The sequence below is a fragment of the Zootoca vivipara genome, chromosome 14, assembly GCF_965207765.1.
Source record: "Zootoca vivipara chromosome 14, rZooViv2.hap1.1, whole genome shotgun sequence".
Taxonomy (NCBI): domain Eukaryota; kingdom Metazoa; phylum Chordata; class Lepidosauria; order Squamata; family Lacertidae; genus Zootoca; species Zootoca vivipara.
In genome coordinates this window covers 34,575,142-34,600,764 of record NC_142597.1, presented here as the reverse complement: position 1 = coordinate 34,600,764, position 25,623 = coordinate 34,575,142, and the positions used below count along the sequence as shown (strand labels likewise).

At 47.1% G+C, this 25,623-nt stretch overlaps 1 protein-coding gene across 4 annotated transcripts in view; it reads right to left on the bottom strand.

Annotated features, from left to right (window-relative positions):
- Positions 1 to 25,623, bottom strand: part of SPNS2 (SPNS lysolipid transporter 2, sphingosine-1-phosphate) — a 100,780-nt gene continuing 75,157 nt past the window's right edge. The window contains exons 11-14 of one of the 4 annotated variants that reach the window (XR_004693985.3): positions 24,206 to 24,369; positions 20,392 to 20,467; positions 8,688 to 8,734; positions 1 to 2,702 (exon numbers count right to left, since the gene is read on the bottom strand). Coding sequence is in view for 2 of the 4 variants with exons in the window: in XM_088658223.1 (XP_088514349.1) it covers positions 20,407 to 20,467; positions 24,206 to 24,369 (225 nt within the window). In the remaining 2 variants the exon portion in view is untranslated. Of the gene's footprint in view, positions 2,703 to 8,687; positions 8,735 to 19,390; positions 19,444 to 20,391; positions 20,468 to 24,205; positions 24,370 to 25,623 lie in introns of those variants that run through there. The other 3 variants (XR_004693984.3, XM_035139291.3, XM_088658223.1) reach the window with 3 other exon arrangements.

Here is a 25,623-nt window from a genome sequence, read left to right as displayed (position 1 = left end):
AAGTGTTTAAATAGCTTTATTTCTTAATTTACATAATGCATATATTTATATTTATTTCTTCTTATACTCTGAGATCCATAATCAACTTCATTGCTCTTTAAAATATAAAATAGCCATTTTTCAGTCTTATTTGTTTTTGTTTTGTTTTTTTTGCTTCTGAAAGAAAATCAGAAAACTGGTTCGAGTCCTGCCTTGTATAACAAGAAAACGTACGTCACATTTCCATCCCTTTCACCATTTGCCAAAGCGGTTGTTTTTAGGTGTCTCTTTACAAGGAAAGAAATACGGGGAAAAATGGACGGAGCAAATGACAAAAGCCCGGCTGCGAGAGGCAGGGTGAAAGGTGGAACATTTGAGGTGGTGGGGGGAGATGATGAGGGTGGAGGTCAAGATTACTTTCCCATCTTGCGTGGTGATGCTTCGACCTGATTTATGCTCCGAGAGCGCACCTTTTTCTTAATGTTCTTCTGTGGCTGAAATTCAGACCGTGGTGATGTCTTCCCCTCCAGGCCCTGACAGCTACGTTCTCCCTGCCACCACACCATTCTCTCTGGCAAATAAGTTCAGCCTAACCCCAGAGTTGGCCCATAGCTTTCCAATGCAAAAGTGGGTGCGTATAATAAACAGTAAACCTAGTTCCACTGTCTCTTAGCTTTGTATTTTTTAGGCCTCTTCTGGAGAGCAGCTTCCTATGTGCCTGTAACCCGCTCCAGGCTTTCTACATCCAAGTCAAGTAAACGTGTGAAGGGGGAAACAAATGTCCTACACAAGCGCACCTCCTGCCGCTATTCCTGTTGAGCTGCCTGCGCATTTCGGAGCCCTCGTCCTCGGGGGTTCGTGCTTCAGAAGTTTGCCCTCCGACACACCTGACTGGCGTTGTCTGTGTGTGTGTGGAGCTAGCTTGCTTGTCTCCACCACCCCACTCGGCTGCAGAAAGCTTGTAGCGCCAACAACAGGAAGTTGAAGGGACTGGCACTTCTATCAGGGATCTGTCATGGAGAATTGGCACCGTGTACCAATTGGGACCCAGGTGGCAATGTGGGTTAAACCACAGAGTCTAGTGCTCTGGCGGTTCGAATCCCTGCAACGGGGTGAGCTCCCGTTGCTCGGTCCCAGCTTCTGCTCACCTAGCAGTTTGAAAGTACATCAAAGTGCAAGTAGATAAATAGGGACCGCTCCAGTGGGAAGGTAAACGGTGTTTCCGTGTGCTGCTCTGGTTCGCCAGAAGCAGCTTTGTCATGCTGGCCACATGACCCGGAAGCTGTCTGCGGACAAACGTCGGCTCCCTCGGCCTATAGAGCGAGATGAGCGCCGCAACCCCAGAGTCGGACACGACTGGTCCTGATGGTCAGGGGTCCCTTTACCTTTACCATGCAACTTAGCAGGCCTCTCGTCTTCCAAGGTGCTACAACCTTTCAGACGAGCCTCGAACCCCCCCAGGAGTAACTACCCTCCTGGCCCTTGCTAGAGGTGGGAGGCAATATTCCTGACTATATGTGCATGCTCACTGGCAGGAGATGTTAAATCCAACACAGCAGAAATCGCCCCTGCTGCTAATCCTCACGTTCTTTCTGCTTCTCTGAATGAGTTGACAGGCGCTACTGGGAGCCAATCAGGTTCTTTCTGAAAACACATTTTTTGGGGGAACAGCAGAGACTGGATCTGGTGGGATCACTGTGGCTCCGCTGCAGCCTGCCCTACTCCCTCCAAAGAGTTCTCCAGCATCGACCTCCTCCCATAGCATTTGACTCCAGCAGGAAACAGCGGTTCTTCTCCGCTCTGACCTGACCTTGACCCCAAAGCAGCAATTATCTCACATTCACTTGCATTTAAAGAAATGGACACTCCGGGCAGCTACATTTCTGACCCGGAGGACCATCAGTAGGTAGGTAACGTTCTCAGCTAAAGCTGCCCACGCCGCCTCTTTCCCTGTTGCTTCTCCCCACCCCTCAAAGGGCTTGAAATTACGCTTGGATTCCCCAGTAGAAAGTTAAACCACCAAATTCCTGGCCAAGAACAAACCCTGCAGTGGCCTCGAGGTAGCTCCAGCAGCTTCCTGCTAGTGCAAAGAACACCTTTAAATTAAATATATATATGTATGTGAATGTGTGTATGCCTATTGCCCAGCCGGTCTAATCTTTTCGACCTTCTGCAGAAAGTGTCCTATGCCATGATTCAATAATACAAAACGGATCTTTGCTTTCACAACCCAAAACCGAGGCTCTTGCTTCTCCAACTAGGATGACACCTCTGGATGGAGACAAGAGGTGGTTGGCAAGAGCAGCAGTGTGTTCAATGGGGCAGGGAGTCTTCGCCGTTGACCCAAGGGAGCATCTTCATGGAGCTGAAAGCAAAGCAAAGCTGTACACCGTTCCTCAAAGTGACTTCTTTTGGGAAAGATGCCAGCCAGAAAGGTCCCTTCCCTCTGGAGCAGGGGAGACGGGAGTTCTTCTTTACGCAAGACCGCAAAAGCACAAGACTCCATGTCTGTTGAGATGTGCCCCGATGGACTCCCCCTCTCCTCTGCCTGATGAAACACCGTGTCGCTGTGTAATCAGTTCCCCGGGATGAATTTTCCGTGGCTCCACATTCTGGGAAGGGTGGATCGGCGGGGGTGGGGGGCGTCTCCTGCAGGTGCTCGTTTTGGGGTTCGGCTGCCGCCGGAGCTCACAAAAGCTTTCCTTCATCATCCGGGACGTCAGCTGTGTGGAAGGGAACAAAGACAAGTTGTTAGTGTGGAAGAAAGGAGACACACAAGCTTTCACAGCAAGGGAGACAGTTGGATGTGTATTAGCTCGGACCGCTAACGGGGAATATGTATGGCCATAATCTAACAGGCTGCAGAACTGAGCCAGAAGAAAGGGAGGGAAGACAGGTTCAGTTGTTTTCTATAGAAGTCTGCTGCATCAGGCAATTTGCTTGTTGGTAAAGACGGAAATGGGACGCGGGTGGTGCTGTGGGTTAAACCACAGAGCCCTAGGGCTTGCCGGTCAGAAGGTCAGTAGTTTGAATCCCCGTGACGGGGTGAGCTCCCATTGCTCGGTCCCAGCTCCTGCCAACCTAGCAGTTTGAAAGCACGTCAAAGTACAAGTAGATAAATAGGCAGGAAGGTAAACGGCGTTTCCTTGTGCTGCTCTGGTTCGCCAGAAGCGGCTTTGTCATGCTGGCCCCATGACCTGGAAGCGGTACGCCGGCTCCCTCGGCCAATAACGCGAGATGAGCGCGCAACCCCAGAGTCGTCCGCGACTGGACCTAATTTCCGCTTAAAGACGGAAATACATGAGGATGGTATGGCCTGACTTCATTCCTGGTTTCAATGCAGGATTTTAAAATTCCATGCTTGGGCAATTTTATCAACTCGGCCAGGCCAAGACTTTCAAGTTACCTAAACAGGGTTTTATTCTCCTGTTCCTCATGACGGCACATGGCTGTAAGTGGTGATAAGTCTTAGGCTTAATTTTCCTTTACAGCCGCTTCAGATACAAAGCAATTTTTTAGTACATGGATCTGTTCCGATTAGGCCATTATTAAATACACTACAATGCCAAAGTATTAAGTTCTGCTGATCTAGTCTGTTCTTGCAAAATTAAAGAGTGAATATGGCATTTTCTCCTAGCAATGAGTGACAACCTGTAATTAAGTTGTGACTCTCTCGATTTATTTGACAACAGTCACATCCTGTCTGTGCTGTGAGAGAGCTCAAGCTGGCAAACACTGGCATTCCCAGGTGGCCTCCCATCCAGGAAAACCACTTCCGCATTTTACGGAGGTGGTGTTGTGGGCGTGGCCCGTCTCGACCCTCGCGAGGGGGCTGAGAGTTCAGCCCTCTCGCGAGACGGGGTTCCCGCCTCCGCCATTCCCCGGCTGACCAATAGGGCCAGCCGGGCAGGGCTTCCCCCGCGTTTAAATCAGGCTGGAGGCGGGAACTCTGCCTCTCCTGCCCCACCTCTTAGCCGCAAGCCCTCACTCCCCGGTCTGCCATTGACTGATCCCCTGTCTGTCATTGTTTCCTTTCCAGAAGGGAGCCGCATCAATGTGTGGATTGCGGGTCACAGCATTGTGCACGGACTGCGGTCACAGCATTGTGCATTGGGCCCCCCCCAAAAAAGGGCAATTGAAACCAGTCTTGGGAGTGATCTCGGCCTCCCAGAAAATGTCAAAGTATCATGGACCGCCAGGCGCGGAATGCAGTGGAAAGAACTCCTGCCTGCTGTCTTGGCAAGGGCTGCTTCAGTTGGGCCCCCCCATGCGCTGGTCATACAGCTGGGGGAGAATGATTTGGCGTATCGAAACGCAGTGGACTTGATATGGAATATCTTTGAGGACTTTGACAAGCTGTTGGCTTCTTTTCCAGGGATGACGTTGCTGTGGTCCGCCTTGTTGCAGAGGCGCGTTTGGCGTGATGGGCGTTGCTGTGGTCCGCCTTGTTGCAGAGGCGCGTTTGGCGTGATGGGCTTTGCCCAAAGGCATTGAATAGAACCAGGAGGCTATTGAACTCATTTGTATTACGCAGGGTCCTAGATTTAAATGGTCAGATAATTTCCCACCCAGAGCTAGTACGCACTGAAGCAGCCCTTCATCATAACGACGGAGTACACCTTTCACCCCAAGGAAACTACATTTGGTTAGGTGACATAATTAGGGGGTTGGAGCATTGGTTGCGGGTGTGAGGGTATTGGCGGCGAGCCTTTGGGGCTCGAGTGGCGGTTAGGCATTGGAAATTTGCATAAATAAAGAATGGGGGGCAGATTACGTCATCCTCTGCCCGAAATTGGAGATTTAATCCCGTTAAAGGGGTTCCGGGGGCGGTAGCTTTGTCCTGGGCCTACGGAGGTCAGGGCCTTATGGCACCCCCCAACGGTGGCCACAGGAGGTGTCTCAGTAGATGTACATCACTGGGCTCCTTTCTGGTGGTTAATTTCTCCCAGACTGTAACACACGGGTTACAGTCAGATATAGTCGGTTAGGGTCCAATGCCTAAGCCAATACCGCTCAACATTCGCAACCAATAAAGTTGTGGCCTTTTCGCCCACTTAAACTCATTTCACTGTGTCTTGTTCATTATTTCTGGGGAGGGAGGGACATTGCCACACAACTGACTAGTCCCAGATCGGCTGAGCTTCAGTGAAGTGCCTACTTCTCCCCACAGCTATAGACTTATGTGATGTAAGACCAGACAAGGTTTTCTCCCTGGGCAAATCGCCAAGCGGTTTTTTACATGCAAACATATGCAATGCTTTGTTACATGCCCAAATACGCAATGGTTTGCTGCATGCAAATATATGCAATGAAACTATTATTTAAGCGATACAGGTAAAGCCACATTTTGGGACTGGGATCAGCTGGAAGCAAGGGGGGCTCACCCAGTTTTGGAACCCCAGAGTGGGAAAAGCCATTGTGGACTTGGAGGTGGGGATTCGGAGCAGGAAAATGGCAGAGGCTGGGGGGAAGTAAAAATGCCCGCTTCCACTTCTAGAGCCTAACTTGCTCCCTCCGAAGTGGCATTTTCTGTATTAAAAATGGAGGGGCTGTTGAGCTACTAATGCACTTGAAAAGCCCGTTTGCCTAATAATGTACCTAACGTGATTAAAAAAGACTAAAAGGACTGTCCAATGAATCCCTTGGTGTTCATACGATTAAATTTAATCGCAACTGTAAGAGCTACTTAATAGGATTGTGCAAAGACTCCTACTGGGATGGCCGGATTCCTTTTATGACTCCAGTAGATGCCCACTGCGGCCTTTCGCTGCTTCCTTCTAGGAATGCTCTGTTCAATTTAAGGCTCACTGAGGGGAGCCTACTCAAACCCGCTGCATTTCCAATGTATGGATAGAGGAGCAACTCAGTTCAGCATGCCTTTCAAGCCAAACAGCCCCCATTTCCTCATTCTGAAAAGAATATGCACAAACCAAAAGAGCCAATCCTTCAAAATTCGCACTCATCCGAATTTGTCAATGCCCTATCAAGCTTTACGGACACAAAGGCTTCTGCAGAAATATAATATGTAAGGAAAGAGGAGTATGATATTGTCCTAGATGATAAATATGTAATCTATAATGAAAAGGATAATGATAGAATTTTGGTGTAAAATTTAAAAGGTATAAACATGTTTAAGGTAGAAAGAAACAATGTTAAGATGATGATTATGAAATCGCCAAAGAGAGTATAAGATGAACCACAGTAAGGGGGGACTGAGGAGGTCAACCTACAATGTCAAAAAAGATGAATGGTTTTTCAACTATATATGTATGTTTTTGTTTTATTATTATTATTATTATGTTTAGATACTGTATATTCCTGCGTATAAGACTACTTTTTAACCCAGGAAAATATTCTCAAAAGTCGGGGGTTGTCTTATACGCCGGGTCGTATTTCATATACAGCGAGTATATCCCAAACTCTATATATTTTAACTGGAAAAGTTGGGGGTCGTCTTATATGCCGTAATATACTATGTTAACGTTTTTGTGTGTGTTTCTTGTTCTCTATTTTAGGTAATGCTGTGGGGGTTGGTGTGTTGGTGATGTATGTTTTGTTGTTATATGTCAAAAAATCAATAAGAATTATTTTTAAAAACAAACAAACAGGCTTCTGCATTGTGGTTCCACAGGCTTCCTGGCTGCAAGGAAGCCTTAGGCGATGTGCATATTAATGGCTTAAAACACTGCAAGATACACACACACACACACACACAGAGAGAGAGAGAGAGAGAGAGAGAGAGAGAGAGACACCTCCAACTACCCTTCAAATGTCATTGTACACATTTCTACGGTCGGATGTGTTTCTGAGCCGCACTCAGTCAGCTGAGAGGCAGCATGGATATCTTCATATATGGCTTATGTTTTCAAACCAGATCGAAGCTGTTTTTAGGGTAAAGGCAAAGGTAAAGGGACCCCTGACCGTTAGGTCCAGTCGCGGACGACTCTGGGGTTGCAGCGCTCATCTCGCTTTACTGGCCGAGGGAGCCGGCGTGCAGCTTCCAGGTCATGTGGCCAGCATGACTAAGCCACTTCTGGCGAACCAGAGCAGCGCATAGAAACACTGTTTATCTTCCCGCCAGAGCGGTACCTATTTATCTACTTGCACTTATGTGCTTTCGAACTGCTAGGAGTAGGTTGGCAGGAGCAGGGACTGAACAACGGGAGCTCACCCTGTTGCAGAGATTTGACTTTCTGATCGGCAAGCCCTAGGGCTCTGTGGTTTAACCCACAGCGTCCTCCGTGTCCCCCCAAATGCAACATTTCTCCAAACAACAACAACAACAACAACAAACCACCACCCTACAAGACAGATCTGGATTGTGGCTAATGTAATGCACACAAAGCTTCACAAACCAGGAGCAGGAGTGCGCTAGCTGCAGAGTAAACGCGAGTGTCTACCCAGGCTGTGGGCGTAGGCCTCCCTCTGCAGGCAATCACAGAACCATAGAACTGTAGAGCTGGAAGGGACCCCTGAGGGTCATCTAGTCCAACCCCTTGCAATGCAGGAATCACAGCTAAAGAATCGAGATGGCCATCCAACGTCTGTTTAAAAACCTCCAGTGAAGGTGAGTCCACCACCTCTGAAGGTGGTGTGTTCACTGTCAAACAGTTCTTACTGTCAGAAAGTTCTTCTTTCTGTCCAGAGGTGGAAAGATGAGGCGTACCAACGAAAGAAGAATGGAGGACTAAGATGATAAGACTATGCTGAAATGGCAAAACTTTCCGGGTAAGATCAGGCACCAAGACAAAGAAAAAATGTACTAGTGAATGGGGAACTTTTTAATAGATTATTTTAAAGAGCGCTGTAAAAATGTGGAAGCATTAGCAGGATTGTAGTAGCATTTATGAACTGAAGGTAGAATTATGAGGTGAAAAATAATTTGAAATTAAGTGGGAAAATAATTCAATGCAAGGAAAATAAAAGGGGGGGTGGAAACTGGGGGGGGGAGTCAGTCAATGCAAATTTGGATTTGATATGTAAGCATATGAAAATTGTTATCAGAAAAAATATTCAAGATATGTAGATGGGGATGCGGGTGGTGCTGTGGTCTAAACCACTGAGCCTCTTGGGCTTGCCGATTGGAAGGTCGGCGGTTCGAATCCCTGCAATGGGGTGAGCTCCCATTGCTCGGTCCCTGCTCCTGCCAACCTAGCAGTTTGAAAGCACGTCAAAGTGCAAGTAGATAAATGGGTACTGCTCCGGCGGGAAGGTATACGGCGTTTCCGTGCGCTGCTCCGGTTCACCAGAAGCGGCTTAGTCATGCTGGCCACATGACCCGGAAAAACTGTCTGCGGACAAACGTCGGCTCCCTCGGCCAGTAAAGCAAGATGAGCGCCGCAACCCCAGAGTCGTTCATGACTGGACTTAACTGTCAGGGGTCCTTTACCTTTTTTAAAATAGATATATAGATATGAAAGTTGTTCTTTCTAAGGTTTTGTCACTCAATCCATGTTTATTAAGGCCAACAGCCAGCACACTCCTAAGGTTTTGTCAGAATCTCCCCCCCTTGCATTTTGGATCCATTGGCTCTGGAGCAGCGGAAAACAAGCTTGCTCTCTCTTCCATGGGACAGCCCTTCAGGTATTTGAAGATGCTCCCCTTCAACACATTTAGCTCCCCTTCAACATATCAGCCCAAAGGCCCGGCAACCACCTTCCAACCTGCACACACACAGAAGACGCACACATCTCTCTTGGTTTACTCACCGCCTTAGACTTTCACAGAGGCTGGAGGCATAATGAGTTGATTAACTCTGCAAAGAAAGAGGGGGAGGAAAGGTATCAGCAAGTGCCAAAAAAACAACAACAACACACACAGAAACTTTTTACAGACACAGGCATCGAGAGAAGCTGTCACGGGATGCTCAACCAGCCAATGCTGAAGCCCATTGTCATTTTTGGACAGGTGAACCATTTGTGGAAGAGAAAAAGAAAACAGGCAAGCGGAAACGGCATCGCCGCGCAAGAGTCGCGCTGCTCCCACGCTGGGAGCAGTCAAAGACCCAAAAGCATAAACTTCCCAAAGGTTTCTGCAAGCGATGTCACCCCTTCTTCAGCTGGGGGAGATGGTGCATGTTGACAAGACATCTTTAGACGACTCCCTGCCTGTCATCCATCCGTCCCCTCTGGCAAAACAACATCTGCCCGTTTCCTGTCCTTTCCTCACTCTCTGTTATCTATTTGTGAGAAATGATAACAAGCACAGCGTGCCAAGCAGGGGTCTCGGATTACCGGCACAAGATATCAGAGGCAGGGTTGTGTGCGTGTGTGTGTTTAATAAAATGGCTATAACACTTTTCTAAAATAAAGAGAGAACAGAAGAGAAAAAAATCAGACGACAGGCCAGCGTACAGGAATAGAAAACAGAAAATCAAACCACCCACTCGGTAAAATGGAAAACAAAACAAAAACAAGACGGCTTAGTATTAAAGTTAGAGAAAGCTAAAAGCTAAAAAAACCAACAACCCGAAACTTCAAATTTTTAAAAAGACCACCACCACACATTTGGCACCTGGTCTAAAGCAATGCTGTCCTTGAGAAAGGCATTGCTTTAGACCGGGTGCCAAATGTGTGGTGAAGGGTCACAGATTCCCCTGCTTGGCTGTAAAGGAACAATTTGAGGGCCATAAAGCCTGCCTTGTACTCGAGGTGAACCTGATAAACACGCTCCAAATAGTAATAATAATCATATTCCCAAGCTTGGAAATATTGCCTGCTGCTCTTGTCACCCCAAGAGTGCCTGCTTACCCACCAAGGGCTTCTGAATGGTTCAGGCTTCCTGGGTTGGAACAGGGCTGCGGTGTCTCAGGACATATCTCTGCCTTATAGGGAACCTCAGGCTCAGGGGCAAAATATGGCCCCCAGGCCCCTCTGACCGGCCCTTGGGAACTCTTGTCAAGTGCTTCTGCGTGGTCAAATGTCACCTTTGACCGCAAAGGTGCTTCTCAGTTGTCTGGATGAAGGATTCAGAGATGTGCTCTTCCTTTTGCGTGGTCCTAATGAACACAGTTTCCTATACAATACAACCCATTGCCCCACCCACCAGTAGTGTGCCATCCCCAAGCCCAAAAAAAAGCCCTTTCCCATTATAGAATTAAAACTTCATTGAAAGCATTGAAAGCAGCTCGGACCGTTTACCTGAGGGCCCCTGCTATAGCTCCACGTGGGATGCCTTATTTAAGTCGCTTTGAGTTTAATTTAAAAAGCGACGAATCAGTGCAGTAAATAACTAAAGTAAACCTACTGGGAACAGATCTCCTTTATAAACAGCCCTCCCAAACAAATCTATTTTTCTTGAGATTGCAAATCTTTTTGTTCCTTAAAGAGGGGGAGGCAGCGACATCCTTTTCGGCTGATTTCTGTAGGAAATAAGCTTCTATTGTTTTCTTTAAAAAAAAAGTAGCAGAAAAGTAGAGAAAAATGAGATATTGGAATTAGGAAAAGCTCTTTGTCTGCTGTTGCCTTCTGCAGGGTATTTTGCTTTGCTTTTGGAAAACATCCCTGTCCTGTTGCATGCTCCTCACTCACTATAATATAGCTTGCTACTTGCAGGAATCCGGAGTGCTTAGTCCAGGACGGACTAAAACTCATTCTACAACCTTTGCAAACTTCTACAATTAAGGGGGATTTGCAGCAGTTGCTATTTTATTCTAGGTTACCTGCTCCAAAACGAGTCATTCAATTATTTCTAAAGCAGACACCCCCAAACTTCGGCCCTCCAGATGTTTTGGACTACCAATTCCCATCTTCCCCGACCACTGGTCCTGTTAGCTAGGGATCATGGGAGTTGTAGGCCAAAACATCTGGAGGGCCACAGTTTGGGGATGCCTGTTCTAAAGCTATGTTAAAAAGGGATCTAATTTTATGTCCTGCAAGCTTTCCTGGAGAACCCTCAGGGCGTCTTGGCGCTTCTATGCCCCTTCTACTGGTAAACCGCTGGTTTCAGCGGAACGCTGCAATTCCCCCCATATGTCCCCAGCCTGCATTTTGACTCTTCCACGTGTCACCTCCTGGCGTTGTCTTACTTTCTACGGCACTGGGAAGAAAGCCAAAAGCAGCATCACGTTCATGGTACGAACTTCAGGTGAGCCCTGGCCCAGGGATGGGAAGCGTCCCTTTGCCATTTTTAAAAGTCCTCAGGAAAATTCACCAGCATTTTAGTGCAAATTTCTCCCATGCGCATTTTTGTACTCAATTCTGCCAAATATAGGAATTTTTTTGCAATGCATTGTCCTGCAACATAATACATTTTGTGCTTTACATCCATTCATATATGCATTTTAAAACGCACACTTATGTGCATGCGTTTTTTAAATGCATTTTTAAAAAACAAGATTAATTTAGGGGCGGGGAATCTGTGGCTCGCCACGAGTTTTTGGACTCCAAATCCCAGCAGCAAGGCTAATGGTCAGGGATGATGGGCTTTGGAGTCCAGCATCATTGGAAGGCTACCCCTTATCTCCCCAATGAATCTGGCAAATGTTACAGCCCAAGAAAAGTGAAATCTGACCATTGAGTGGGTTTGGGAAAAGGAGGAAAAGGCCCGGGCTGAGCGAGCTAAAAATATTCCATCTAGTTACATATTGCTTGATAGGCAACGACAGTGACTCCAAGCCTTTAAGGGAGCTGGCTGTGCTTTAGGAACCAAAGGCCGGTTTGCTCAAAGGAAAGTCACAACCGATTAGGCCACTTGAAAACGCTAGTGCCAGAATGAGAGAGGATGCTGTTCGAGAACAGATCTGGAAGACTTGTGTGTTGAAGGCCAGCCAGGAGATTGGACATATTAATGGAGGATAAGAGGACCTTACCAGCAGTCATTTGTTATGAAGGGATAGACAGAATAGTGTGGTCAGTGGTGGAGCTTCATGCTCTGGCACCAGGGGCGGGGCTGGCGCCCGTTCTGGGGGCGGGACGCACATTCCGGGAGTGGGGCACGCCTCCCGGAGGGCCGTGGCGCACGTTCTGGGGGCGTGACACGTGTTCCGGGGGCGGGGTGGGCACCTGCGATGGTGCCCCTTGGAGCCTGCCGCTCGGGGCGGCCCGCCCCTACCGCCCCTACCTTCCTACGCCCCTGAGTGTGGCCACACCCTCGACTTTACGGAGTTTTATTTGAAGGAGTCCTTTATTTCCAATTCAAGCACGGGTTATTAAATTGGCGTGGTGTGCACAGTTAAGATTAACTGCAGTTTAGCATTCAGATGCAACACTAAACAGCAGTCAATCAAAAACGGAAGTGAGAGCTTCCCGACTCATGGCCATGCTGGAGGAGTCAAGGGGAGCGCATAGGTCCAAGGCTTGCCTTGGCTCATTCCAAATAACTGGTTGTGTTTGAGTGCTACATTAAACAACAGTTCATCACGTCATCCAAATGCGGCCAGCTACTCAGCCCTGCTCCGTCTCTTTCTGCCACTGTGATCTCCAATGCTTCTCTCAAGGTTTTTTTACCTTCCTGGCCTGTTTTGCTTCAAAAATTTGAAGTGGAGAGGGATTCAGGTCTGCCGTCTAGCTCTACAGTAGCTCCTTTTCCTTCTAGAGGAAAACTCGGGAGGATAAAAGCCAGCATTAAAAAAGAGAACAAAATCAATAGCGTTCCCTTCTCTCTTCTTCCCCAGGCAACAAAGTGTCAAGGGCTCTTCGTTAAGCAACCAAGTGTCGAGACAGAGATAAAACTCCAAAGGATAAACCTGGCCTACACTTTCAGCAATTAGGACTGAAGCTGAAAGCTTGCCATTCCCCTCCTTTTAACAGCAAATTTGCATACGGACAACCTATATACCACACGCCTGCAAGAAAGTTGTTGGGAGTCATAGTCCGAGGCTAGATAGCTCAGTCAGTAGACCATGAGACTCTTAATCTCAGGGCTGTGGGTTCGAGCCCCACGTTGGGTGGAGGAATTCCTGCATAACAGCTTTCAACAAGCGGAGAGCTGCCATTTTGCATGGAGGAGCAGCCCATCCCATGAACCCCTTCTGACCTGTAGTGGCACAATGCAAGACACACATCCAAGAGAACTGGTCCCTGGAGTCCTAACCCATCAATGGCTACCCCAGTCCTGTGATAAGCGCTTCTCATCTTGCACAGCCTAACTGGTTGCAAAACAAAGATCTCCCACCTCCAAATCATTTTTAAAGGATGCACTTGTCATCGCTCCTCCACACTTGTAAAAGCTGCTAAAAGCCTGCCAATATTTCTGTCACACAGGAATATTCAGAAACACACGGGGGGGGGGGATGTGCGCTTGCAACTGCTTTTGAAGCTGTTGTGGCACATTTTGGTACATTGCAAATATAAAATATTTGGCAGTTTCCTTTCCTGAATTAAATGCAAAAAACTCGAGAACGGGGGCAAATCAGCCTGTTGTCTGAGCTTGAGATGGACCCTTGTCTCCTGATTTCTGTGAAAATGAGTGTTGCATACGGCACATAACCCACAAAAGGTTGGGGGTCGCTGGCATGGAACATCTCAAGGCAACTTTAGACAGCTCTGATCATAGCTGGACATTTTAAGCATTTGCCCCAGGTATGTTCCACAGAGCACAAGCCAGCTCTATACTTCATTTACATACATCAATACCTAAAAAAACCCCAACACTTCAGGACTTTTCAAATACCACTTTGAAACTTAAAAGACTGTTTCGATACCACTTGTCTTTGTTTTAATGGCAGCTGGAAGATTTTTAGCTGATAAGGCTGCTTAACAAAGGTTTCAAACTTTCTGCTTTATGTGTGATTTTTATACTGAATTTGTCTACATTATTCTGTGTTACACTTTTATTTCTGTTTTAAACCTAATTGCTGTATAACAATTAATACCAGTGAACTACCGTAAAACCAGTGTACTGGAAGAAGGAAAGATCACCGGTGTTGAAGCAATTATTCTTCAACATCAATTTCGTTGGACTGGTCATGTTGTGCGGATGCCTAATGATTGTCTTCCAAAGCAACTACTCTATTCTGAACTTAAGAATGGAAAGCGTAATGCTGGTGGTCAACAAAAGAGGTTTAAAGACTGCCTCAAGGCAAATCTTAAAAAATCAAGTATAAACACTGACAATTGGGAAACGTTTGCGAGTGCTCCAATTGGAGAACAGCCCTGACCAGTGATGCAGGGGTCCCTCAGCCCCCCCCCTCACATTTCCCTCCGGAGGGACGGAGAGTCCATTCCCCACCCCCCGACGCTGCCATGCCGTGCCTTCTGCTTCTCACCCTCTGCCAGTTACAGCAGGCCATTGGAGGGGGCGGCCTGACGGACGGGGATGCTGCCAGCTGTGTGCGGATGGGAGGCTCGCGGCCAGCTTCCCCACAACGGTAGCCGCAGCCCGAGAAGAGGTGGGAGAGGGTGGTGCTGCCGGCGGGGCACCGCAACTCGAGCCGGCGTGCAGGGAAAGGCTGTCTGGCGGGCGCAGCTCGGTGCAGCGCGGCGCCCCCTGGCAGCCCAGCACCCTGGCGCATTGCACCACCCAGCCTTGCCTTAGGGCCGGCCCTGGCCTTGACCAAAGGTGTCATGGGCTTTGAAGACACTCGAACTCAGGACGTAAGGGAGAAACGTGCTAAGAGGAAGGCACATTTGGCAAATTCACACCATGATCAACTCCCACCCAGTAACCAATGTCCCCACTATGAAAGGATGTGTGGATCCAGAATTGGCCTCCACAGTCATTTACGGACTCATTGTTAAAACCATGTTTTATGGAAGACAATCTTACTCAGCTACAAGTGATCGAAGAAGAAGAAGAAGAAGAAGAAGAAGCTGTATAATGTTTAGGAAACTTACATAATGAAGGGGCAGGAAAATGCAAGTACAGTAACACCTTAACCTCTCTATAATTGGAAGTGTGTGTGAGAGAGAAAGAGAAAGACAGAGAAAAACAGGGAGAGCATCTATCTTTTCATCCACTTGTCAAGCACTCTTATTATAACTGTGATTATAGGGCAGTCAAGAGGTCTTAAGGGACGCGCCATCTTAACCCTAGGATTTTGAAACAAGCAGCCTTCCAAGCCCCAACCTGTGCTTGCCAATGTGTGCTAATAATGTGACACCCAGATTAATTCCTTAGCGAAGCCTGCGACCTTCGACCCCTTGTGTCCCGGCCTCGCTTATGATGAATGGGTTTAATCTAAAAGCTTATGTGCTGGAACCTATGATCAACGAATAGGTCCGCCAACCACTTACATGCAGCCTTTCTCCAGGCTTGCCATTGGTGGGATAAATCAGGGTCTTGCTCTGAATCCATTTGGTGAATACAAAGATCGACAAATGATTCTGATTTCCAGGTAGGAATTTTAGACACAGAGGCGGCTTTCTGTTATTGGCTACACTGCTCTCTCTTTTTTGCTTACCCGGAGACAATTCTTATCAGATTTACGGGTGAAGTAAAATATCTGCTTATAGATGTGTGAAGGAGATGCATCTTATAAGAGAGCTCAAATGCTTGACAGTGGCAAGCATAAAAAGAGGGTCTTTGTAAACAGAAAAAATTGTAGCCCCTCAGACACCTTCTCTGTGATTGGCTGGGAGGCCAGGGTCCCAGTTTGTAAGTCAATCAAACGGTGCAAAGAAGGACCTGACCGTTGTTCTGAGAAAGAGAGAGACTTGAAAGAAGCATGCAAAAGTCAAAACAATTATAGCAAATACTGGTAACAAGCGGAATATGCATCAGCATCTTCTGGTGATGAAGTTCTCCAACCAGGCAAAGTTTAAAAAATGCACATATTAGCGGAAAGTTTGCATAAAAATGAAACAATATAGAAAAATAACTTACAAAAATGCTATTTTTGCACTTGCAAAAATATGTACAGTACATTAGTCCAAACTATACACAAAAATGTGCTTATTAGGAGAAATTCACACTAAAATTCTACGAATTCTTATGAGAATTTTTTTTTAAGCATCACAAATTGCTGCAGAAATGTGGTGAACTACCGGTAATTATTGGAAAAATGAAAAATGGAGAGAAGCAAAATGGGCGGATCCTTCCACCCCCAATGCAGGGCGATTGCCTGCTGAATAATACCTCCTAGGCCAGTCAGAATGGAAAGGGGAAGGATGTCAGAAAGGAGACAGAAAATAAAAATAGACAGGTTGGTACCAGAGCGTCTCTCGAGAGAGAACTCACAGAGGGCAGAGTTTGGATGCCTCTGGTTTTCAGAAACAAAATCAGTCAGAAGACTCCTCAGAAGACCCAGCCTGGACTAGATAGCACTGAGGATCTACCTGGCTGAGATCAAGGAACGAATCTACTACCGTACAAAAACTTTAATCTGCCCGTTGCCAAGAAGGGGCTGGAGCATGTGATCACAGGGACATAAGGAGATCCTGCTGGATGAGCCCATCAAACACAGCGTCTTGTTTTCACAGAGGCGAGCCAGATGCCTACAAGAACCTGGCAAAAAGGATGTTCTTAGGTTGGGGGGGGGAGGGAGAAAACGAAACTTCTGAGTTCAGAATCAAGCACGCAGACTGGTCAGGCAAAGGGGGAATGCCAGACATTTTAGCTGCTTGCATAATTTCAGTTTGATATTTGAGCTCCTTCAAGGCGAAGTGGTAAACACAGAACACCCCCTTTCTGGACCCTGTAACCAGCAGTGACGTCAAGAAATCCTTGGCAAACGCCAATTCCTGACTGCAGAGCCAGCCAGAAAGGCATTTGGCAATGACACCTGTGAGTTACAGTTTAGGGTTGCAGTTCTCTGATTCAGGAGCCCGCAAATAAGGACTCTTCAAGGAACCATTGGAAGCTGGCCACAAGTCTCCCCCCAAACCCGCTCCCCACGCAACTTGCTAACACATGCTACGCTCCTTAAATCTCATAAGGAGATTATCATCTCGCTCCTTCCAGGAGAAACATTGCTGAAGGAATCATGGTGCAGTCTGATGACAAATACCTGCATTAAAATTTGCATATTCTTATCGGCATGTCTTGATGACTCTGGGAAATTAACAAGGCCAGGCCCGGCTGAGGTCCCACCAACACTGCACTTTTTGCAGCTGCCTTGTAAGTAAAGGTTTTTCTTTGGAAGTTTATAAGCAGCTCAAAAGAAATACAGTGGTACCTCGGTTTATGAACACAATTGGTTCCGGAAGTCTGTTCATAAACTGAAGTGTTCATAAACTGAAGCGAACTTTCCCATTGAAAGTAATGGAAAGTGAATTAATCCGTTCCAGACGGTCCGCGGAGTAAGCGTTCATAAACTGAAGCAAACTTTCCCATTGAAAGTAATGGAAAGTGGATTAATCCGTTCCAGACGGGTCCGCGGAGTACTTAAACTGAAGCGTTCATAAACTGAAGCATGGGTGTAATTAGTTCCGGAAGTCTGTTCATAAACTGAAGCGTTCATAAACTGAAGCAAACTTTCCCATTGAAAGTAATGGAAAATGAATTAATCCATTCCAGATGGGTCCGTGGCGTTCATAAACCGAAAATTCATAAACCGAGGTGTTCATAAACCGAGGTTCCACTGTACTGAAAGAGTTGGGAGAAGGTTCTGAAAAGGGCAGCCAGAAAGATCAAGGAGATGGAGTGATTCCCTTACAAAGAAAATTTGCAGCATTTGGGAATTGTGAGTTTTAGCAAAAAGGCAAGAGATGACACAGTAGAAACTTACAAAATTATGCATGACGTGAAGAAAGTAGACTGAAAAAGCTTCTTCTCCCTCTCTCCTGAAACTAGAACTCGTAGACCTCCAATGAAGCTGAATGTTGGAAGGTTCAGGAGAGATAAAAGAAAGTCCTTCTTCACACAGTGCCCAGTTAAACTATGGAACTCACGTCCACATGAGGCAGTGAGAGCCACCAACTGGGAGGGCTTCCAAAGAGGATCGGGCCAATTCATGGAGGATAAGGCTGTCAATGGCCACTGGCCGTGATCGCTACGCTCTGCCTCCACGGTTGGAGGCAATAATGCTTCTGAATACCAGCTGCTGGAAACTGCAGGAGGGGAGAGGGCTGCTCTTTTTGCTGGGGGCCTGCTTGCCAGTTCCCCATATGCATCTAGTTGGCCACTGTGAGAACAGGATGATGGACAAGGCGGGCCATTGTCCTGATCTTGTAGGCTTTTCTTATGGTATTAAAAGTGGGTCGCTTTTAATTGGGGACCTCCAATAAAAGACCCTGGGATTGTGACCCCTGGATCACCCACCAACAACGCCCCTGCTCTCATGCAAGAGATCCCAGAACGTACCCCAAAATGCATACTTTAGGGTAAAGTCCCCACAATAATGCAAATTGCATACAAAAAGACATCTTCACTATATAATTTCATTTTATGCTGAAGATTTTATGCTCTTTGCCTTGGTCTTTGGCACTTGAGATGATGGGCTCCATAACACAAGGTGACCAAAGCTACTTGACATCTCAGATCGCATCCCTGAAACCCTGGAACCTTAGTGTGCAGTGCATCTAAAAATTTTTATTAATTATTGTTATTAGGTTAATTAGTAATCTTGTGCAATGCTTAAATCCCTGCAGATCTCTAGCATCGTCCAACAACCCCCACTCAGCAAATTTATCTAGGCGAGCGGACTTGTGGAAATGTTGCTTGTGTAGAAAGCTCACTCTCTTAACCAGGAGACACTGTAGCATATTTATTATTGTTGTCATTGCTAAGGGTAAAATGCCTACCCTAAACGTGTGGACTTTCTTGAAGCTCTTATAGAACGATGCAAAACAGGACGAAGCAGAGTTAGGATTCAACACCTGCGAATCTGAAGTGGACTGGAGAAACACAGATCTGGCTGCCCGTATCCCACCCTGACCCCAAACACAAAAAGAGGTATTCCTCCTTTCCTGCCCCACAGGGAGGAAACGCCTCTTCCGAGATTGCGTCGCCCACAAACAAAAGCTAGCGAGCTTCCTTCCTTCGTAACTTTTGACTTTCTCAGGCGCAAATCTATACAGGTTGACCATCATTTAATTCGTCAAAATAAGGTTTCTTCAGCGGAGTTGCGTTGTAGGAAAAGAACAGGCTCGTTAAATTAAGAGAGTCGGGATTCTAAATGCAATAGTGCCAGTGCAGTGCTCAGTTGCAGGGCGCACGGGTGTCGTGCCACAGAAATTCATGCAGTGCCTTCCAGAGCATTTGATCTCAAGCAGAGATGGGGAAACGGGGGCCCCGCAAGACACTGATGGACTCCGACACCCATCAGCCCCAGCCAGCATACCCAATAGCCAGGGATGATGGGAGCTGTAGTCCGTCAACGTCTTGAGAGCCACAGGTTTCCTATCCCAGGTCTAACAGACAAAGCACATGCTTTCAGAAGCTTCTCGCCTCCTTCCTCTTCCGCAGTGTAGCAGCTTTGCCAGCTCTCCCTGTGCTCCGTAATCGACTTAATGTCATGGTTTCATAGCCAGGTTCTTGCTATCGTTTGCTCCATGCTGTTTTTGTTTATTGTTTCAAATCGCAGGAGGTTGCCAATGCTGTATTCCTTCTGAGCAAGGTAAAGGCTGATCTGCAGTTCTGGCAATGCTGCTGGCAAAAAGGAAACCCATCATATATGTAGATATTTGAAAAATCTCCCCAAAAGGGAAAGAAAACCAAGGTGGGTTGGTGGGGGGGGGGGGACGAAAACCCAGAGAAGCTTGTAGAATCATCTGCTACGGAGCTTTCCAAGGAAAAGTGGACAGATATCCCACCAAAAGCATTGAATGTGCTTTTGAATCCAGAATGCAGCTTCCTAAGAACCTCAGATTCCCTCTCAAAAACAACTGGCAAAGCTGATAGTCCTCATGGTTTTCCAGCAGGCATGTGATGCCTGCTGAAATTTCAGAAACCGGAGAGGTGGGGTGAATAAGGTTTTCGGTGTGGGGTGTGTGTCTGGGGTGTGTGTGTGTGCTTCAGGACCCCACATTAGCAAAACTGGAATAAATAATGCAAATTCGCTCAAGTTGAACAAATTGCATAGCTCACAGACAGAACTGAGCCTCCTCTCCAAGCAGAGGATTCCGTAAATGTTAATGTATTTATTTACTTTAAATCACCTTAATGTAAAGCTTTAATGTCAGCTCTGGACGAAGGAAGAGGCCACATGATGAGAACGGATGCCGCTCCAGCCACCCCGAGCCACAAAAGGATTGGGGTGGATTATAGGTCTAAATTCATAATGCATTAAAAATAAATACACGACTATCGAAATCTGCCCAAAAACGTATCGCATAACGTAAGGGCAGAGCCACAAACACGCCTATGGAACCACATATTTTGGAAACAGCCGCCCGCAAGAAGCAGCCTGTCCAAAAAAATGAAAAAAAAACCAATTTCCCAGCAGAAAAGAAGTTCAGATTTCTGCGTGTTTTCTTTTGGCACTGAAAATATTTACATATATGGTGGGTTTCCTTCCCCTTTCTATCTCCTGGCCAGTGAGTAGAAGCTTTTTTTTTCCTTTAAAGAAGAAGACAAAAACACACACCAACTAACCCCAAGTTGTAGCGGTCATGTGGCTGTGTCTTCCGAGTTACTGGAGGTGCCCATGGCGAGGTGGTCCAAATCTGTGCTGAAAAACACGCAGCCCCAGGTTGGTTGGGTTTCACTTTTACCAAACCCCCACAAAGGCTCAGTAGAGATCATTATCTTTTGAGGAGAGGACAGGGCATTCGAGTATTATTTCATACTGTAAACAATATCTAGTCAGACTCTCTCTCTCTCTCTCTCTCTCTCTCTCTCACACACACACACACACACACACACACACTGTATTTGGTGTGTGTTTTTTAATTGCATCTCTATCCCACCTTTCCTCCAAGCTCAAGGTTCATGCATCTTTTCTTCCCCACCTTATCCCCACAACAACAACAACCCTGCGAGGTAGGTTAGGCTGAGTGTACTGTGACTGTCCCAAGGTTGCCCACTGAGCTTCACGGCTCGGCAGGGATTTGAGCCTTGGTCTCCCGGCTTCCGAGTCCAATTCTCTAACTGCTACACCGTGCTGGCTTATATTTCATACAGTAAACCTGCAACTTGCACATTCAGCCTTATAGGTATGGCGGGCGGACAGGGGGATAATTAAAAGAAGAAGAAAAATGACTTTGGCAATCCCACCCGCCATTGCACCCAATGTGATTTGACTATGATTTTGGCACGAAGCGTAATCCCCAGAACGCAACCCCCCCACGTAAGTTGTCGGCTTACTGTATACAGTGGTACCTCGGTTTAAGTACACAATTGGTTCCGGAAGTCTGTACTTAATCTGAAGCGAACTTTCCCATTGAAAGTAATGGAAAGTGGATTAATCCGTTCCAGACGGTCCACGAAGTACTTAAACTGAAGCGTACTTAACCTGAAGTGAACTTTCCCATTGAAAGTAATGGAAAGTGGATTAATCCGTTCCAGACGGGTCCGCGGAGTACTCAACCTGAAGCGTACTTAACCCAAAGCATGGGTGTAATTGGTTCCGGAAGTCTTTACTAACCTAAAAGTACTCAAACCGAAGCGTACTTAAACCGAGGTATGACTATATTAGAGCATGACAAAGTGGTATGACTATATTAGAGCATGACAAAGTGGCTTTGTCATGCTGGCCACATGATCTGGAAACTATACGCCGGCTCCCTCGGCCAATAATGCGAGATGAGCGCGCAACCCCAGAGTCGGTCACGACTGGACCTAATGGTCAGGGGTCCCTTTACCTTTTACCTGCCAAGTTTTCCCTTTTCTCACGAGGAAGCCTATTCAGCATAAGGGAATTTCCCTTAAAAAAAGGGATAACTTGGCAGCTATGTATTAGAGCCGAACTAAAATGGCTGGTAGCGGCATAATCCTTTTGAACATTTCCCATACTCCTTGGTAAAGGCTTTAGCCTGCTGTTTTCTGGGTCTAAATGGCACCCCTTGCTTATATCCTGCCTTTCCTCTGTGCAGCTCAGGGTGGTGCACGAGGTTCCACCCCCATCCTACTTCAACCTCACAACAACCTTGTGAGGTAGGCCAGGCTGGCAGGTAAGTGACAGGTCCAAGGTCACCCAGTGAGCTTCATGGCAAAGTGGGTGGGTGAGATTTGAATCGGGGGTCTCTCCATTCGTGTTCTGACACTCTAACTGCTATGCCACGCTATCTCACAGAGAAGGGGGGGGGGCGCAGAAGGAACCTGTCCTCCTCCTTACAGAGGCAAACATGATTGAGGCTCCCTCGCACTGACCTGTCCAACCCACAGCGCAGGTCCGTTCATGCAGGCCCTTTTAAATTAATTAAACTGCCTCCAATCCAGATCTGGCTGTGACAACATTTCACCCCCTCCCCCTGCCCCCCCCCCCGGACACACTACAGGAGCTTTTAACTTAATTAAAATGAAAAGGTGGCGGCGGGAGAAACAGCAGCGCTCCTATCCTATTTTGAGAGCAGCTTCTGATATTCTGGAAGGTCGTAACACTTGCTGGATTGGGGCCACTGTAGATCGCACGTGGCCTGAAGGTTTAACTTGAGCCAAGCTTCTGAGCACGTCCAGAGTTGAAAATGAATAACCCCAGCCCAGTCTGTAAAGTGTCGTATTAGGGGGCAGGGATTCCACAGCAAAGTGGTACAGCTTCCAGATAATATTCAGCTCTGCTTTTCTCTCCCCCCCCCCCCTATTTCTAACATTACGATTGCTAAATTAGTCAAGGACTTCTTTCCCGTCCCTTCAATTATGTCCCCAATTGCTGCCTCTCTTGCCAGGTATAAAATATGACTGCTGGGTGCTACGTCGAGATGCCGTGGTCTGCCAGAAGAGCTGGGAATCCCAGCGTTCCCCTCTTCAAATCAGACTTGCCGGGCTCAGAATAATGGGTCGTCTTTACAGCGAACAGCTTCTTGTGCAGTTAGTCAAAGCTGCTTTTTCAAGACGGTGATTTAGAGCTTTGCGGAAAAGTCTCGGGCCCAGGAAGCCGGAAAGTCATTCCAAGAGAAGGGAGCTCGTGCCAGTTTGACAAGTGCCAAGACGGGGATCTTCCAGGCAGAGTGCCAATAAACTGGGCCATGCTTATGCTACGAATATAAACTAGTCAGAAGTCCATTTGGCTACCAGGAGTTGCTCCACCAGAGGCAGGCAGCACTGGGCATTGGACGAGGCCCAGGAACTGACAGAGGGTTGAGGGGCCACTGCCAAACTCCAGAGTCCCTTTGCCAGGGAATGGGGTGTAGCTCAGTGATGGAGCAAATACTTTGCATGAAAAAGATCCCCCAGCATCTTCAGGTAGGGCTGGGAGAGAGACACCCCCCACCTGAGAGAGCTGCTGCCAGTCAGAGCTGGCAACACTGCATTGGATGGACCAGTGGTCTGACTTGGTCTAAGACAACTTCTTATTTATATATATTAGCAAAATTCACATACAGCTAGTGATAAAAACAACAACAACAAAGAGCCTTACAACAACCATGCACAGAACCACACAATAAAAACACACATACAAATTTGAAACCTGCCAACTATTATGGAAAGATGCATTCTTAATTGCCTGCATAAGTCAGCCTGATGGAAGAGAAAAGTTTTGGGCAGGTGTTTTGGGACAGAAGCGGCCTGCTGAATCTCTGTCGACAATGCTGAGCCAGTGAAATGAAAGGCTGTGTTTCTTGCTTCCATCAAATGAGCCTCACCATGACCCGCGATGCTCCTGCAGGTGTTCAACGCGGGATATAAGAGTCCAGGCAGCTCCCTGACGTACCTTGCACCTGAGTTCTTTGGGTCTTCGTAAATTATGTCCCTATGGAAGGGAGCTCACTCACAGAGGGAGAGAGCCTGAGAAGGTCAACACGCCCAGGTGCCCTCAAAAACCTGGGAGCTGACACCAGCTTGCCCCCCCCCCCTCCAAACAGCCCTGGGAAATATAGCTTCGTGAAGGCACCCATCTTGCTTTGTTAGAGATTGCTCTCCCTTTTCGTGTAACTGGGTTCCTTGATCGGCGATGGTCAAATGGGTCTGATTCTCGTTCAGTGTGGACATGCTTTTTTTCAGCTGCTGTAGGGGGTACCAACCCAATACTGGCATGTACAATATCATGGAAAAGACCCTGATGTTGGGAAAGATGGAGGACACTAGGAGAAGGGGACGACAGAGGACGAGATGGTTGGACAGTGTTCTCGAAGCTACGAACATGAGTTTGACCAAACTGCGGGAGGCAGTGCAAGACAGGAGTGCCTGGCGTGCTCTGGTCCATGGGGTCACAAAGAGTCGGACACGACTAAACGACTAAACAACAACAACAACAACAATATCATGTGCAAAAGGCTCTCCCTCCCTTGTGCAAATGGCGGATACTCACTGTTGCTCCGCTCTGGCTCGGTCGCTAAGGAAGAAGAGGGCCGTGGCTAGGAAAAACATCCCCCCCAGGACGACGACGAAAGGGCAGAGCATGAGCGCGTAGCCCAAGCTGAGGAATTCCCAGAGCGGCGATTCCTTCGTGCTCTGGCGAATCAGGTCAGAGATCTGGAGAGGAAGCAGAATTGGGGTCGGGGAGAGGGGGGGAGAAGTTAGCATCTTTCTGGGTGCAGTTTATTCAGTATGACAGTGATCGCTTGCTTGCAAAACCCCTGCATGGAGGGCAGGAATATCCAGGCTAAATTAGTCATGGATAAGAGCAGGGAGTGTCACCCACAGCTTGGTGATACAGCACATGCGTAATTGAAGTGGGTCCCAGGTACGGTCTCCCCAGTGAAGAAGAAGACCAGATAAATGATTTCCCCTCCTCTTCCCCGCTCCAGTCCTTGGCAATTTCAGACCCTCCAAGTGTCCCGATTTTCCAGGGACAGTCGCAGATTTACAGAAGCCATTCTGGTTTGTTATTTTATCCTGGAATGTCCCGCTTTGCCTTAGGACATCCCTATTTTTATTGGGGAAATGTTGGAGGGTATGGAGTTATGCGACCCCCGAGCAAAGGAGATAAGTAACTATACAACCTTTAGAAGAACCTTTAAAAAAAAAAGTTTAATTCATAATTTTTTCTGAACCTTATTACATGGCTTCCCCCAGTCCCCCCCATCTGAATTTCAATTCTAATCATCTTTAGCAATTTTCAAAATTTAAAACCTCTTCAGAATTTAACCTTTAAACAATCCAAAATTCATCTACATCTTACCATTCATGCCAAAAGCCTATAACAACTTCCCTAAGGAATATGCTGTTTGTTTTTTGTTTTTCTTACTTTTTTTTACAAAATGAATAAAAATTATTTGATTTTTTTTATAAAAAAGTTCATTGTTTTATTATGTTTTTATATAGGTTGGAAGCCACCCACAGTGGCTGGGCCAACCCAGTCAGATGGGTGAGGTATAAATAAATTAATAATGATGATGATGATGATAATAATAATAATTAGTAGTAGTAGTAGTAGTAATTGAATAAAGGTAAAGGTAAAGGGACCCCTGACCATTAGGCCCAGTCGTGACCGACTCTGGGGTTGCGCGCTCATCTCGCATTATTGGCCAAGGGAGCCAGTGTATAGCTTCCAGGTCATGTGGCCAGCATGACAAGGCCGCTTCTGGTGAACCAGAGCAGCACACGGAAATGCCGTTTACCTTCCCGCTGTAGCGGTTCCTATTTATCTACTTGCATTTTGACATGCTTTCGAACTGCTAGGTTGGCAGGAGCTGGGACCAAGCAACGGGAGCTCACCCTGTCACGGGGATTTGAACCGCCGACCTTCCGATCAGCAAGCCCTAGGCTCTGTGGTTTAACCACAGC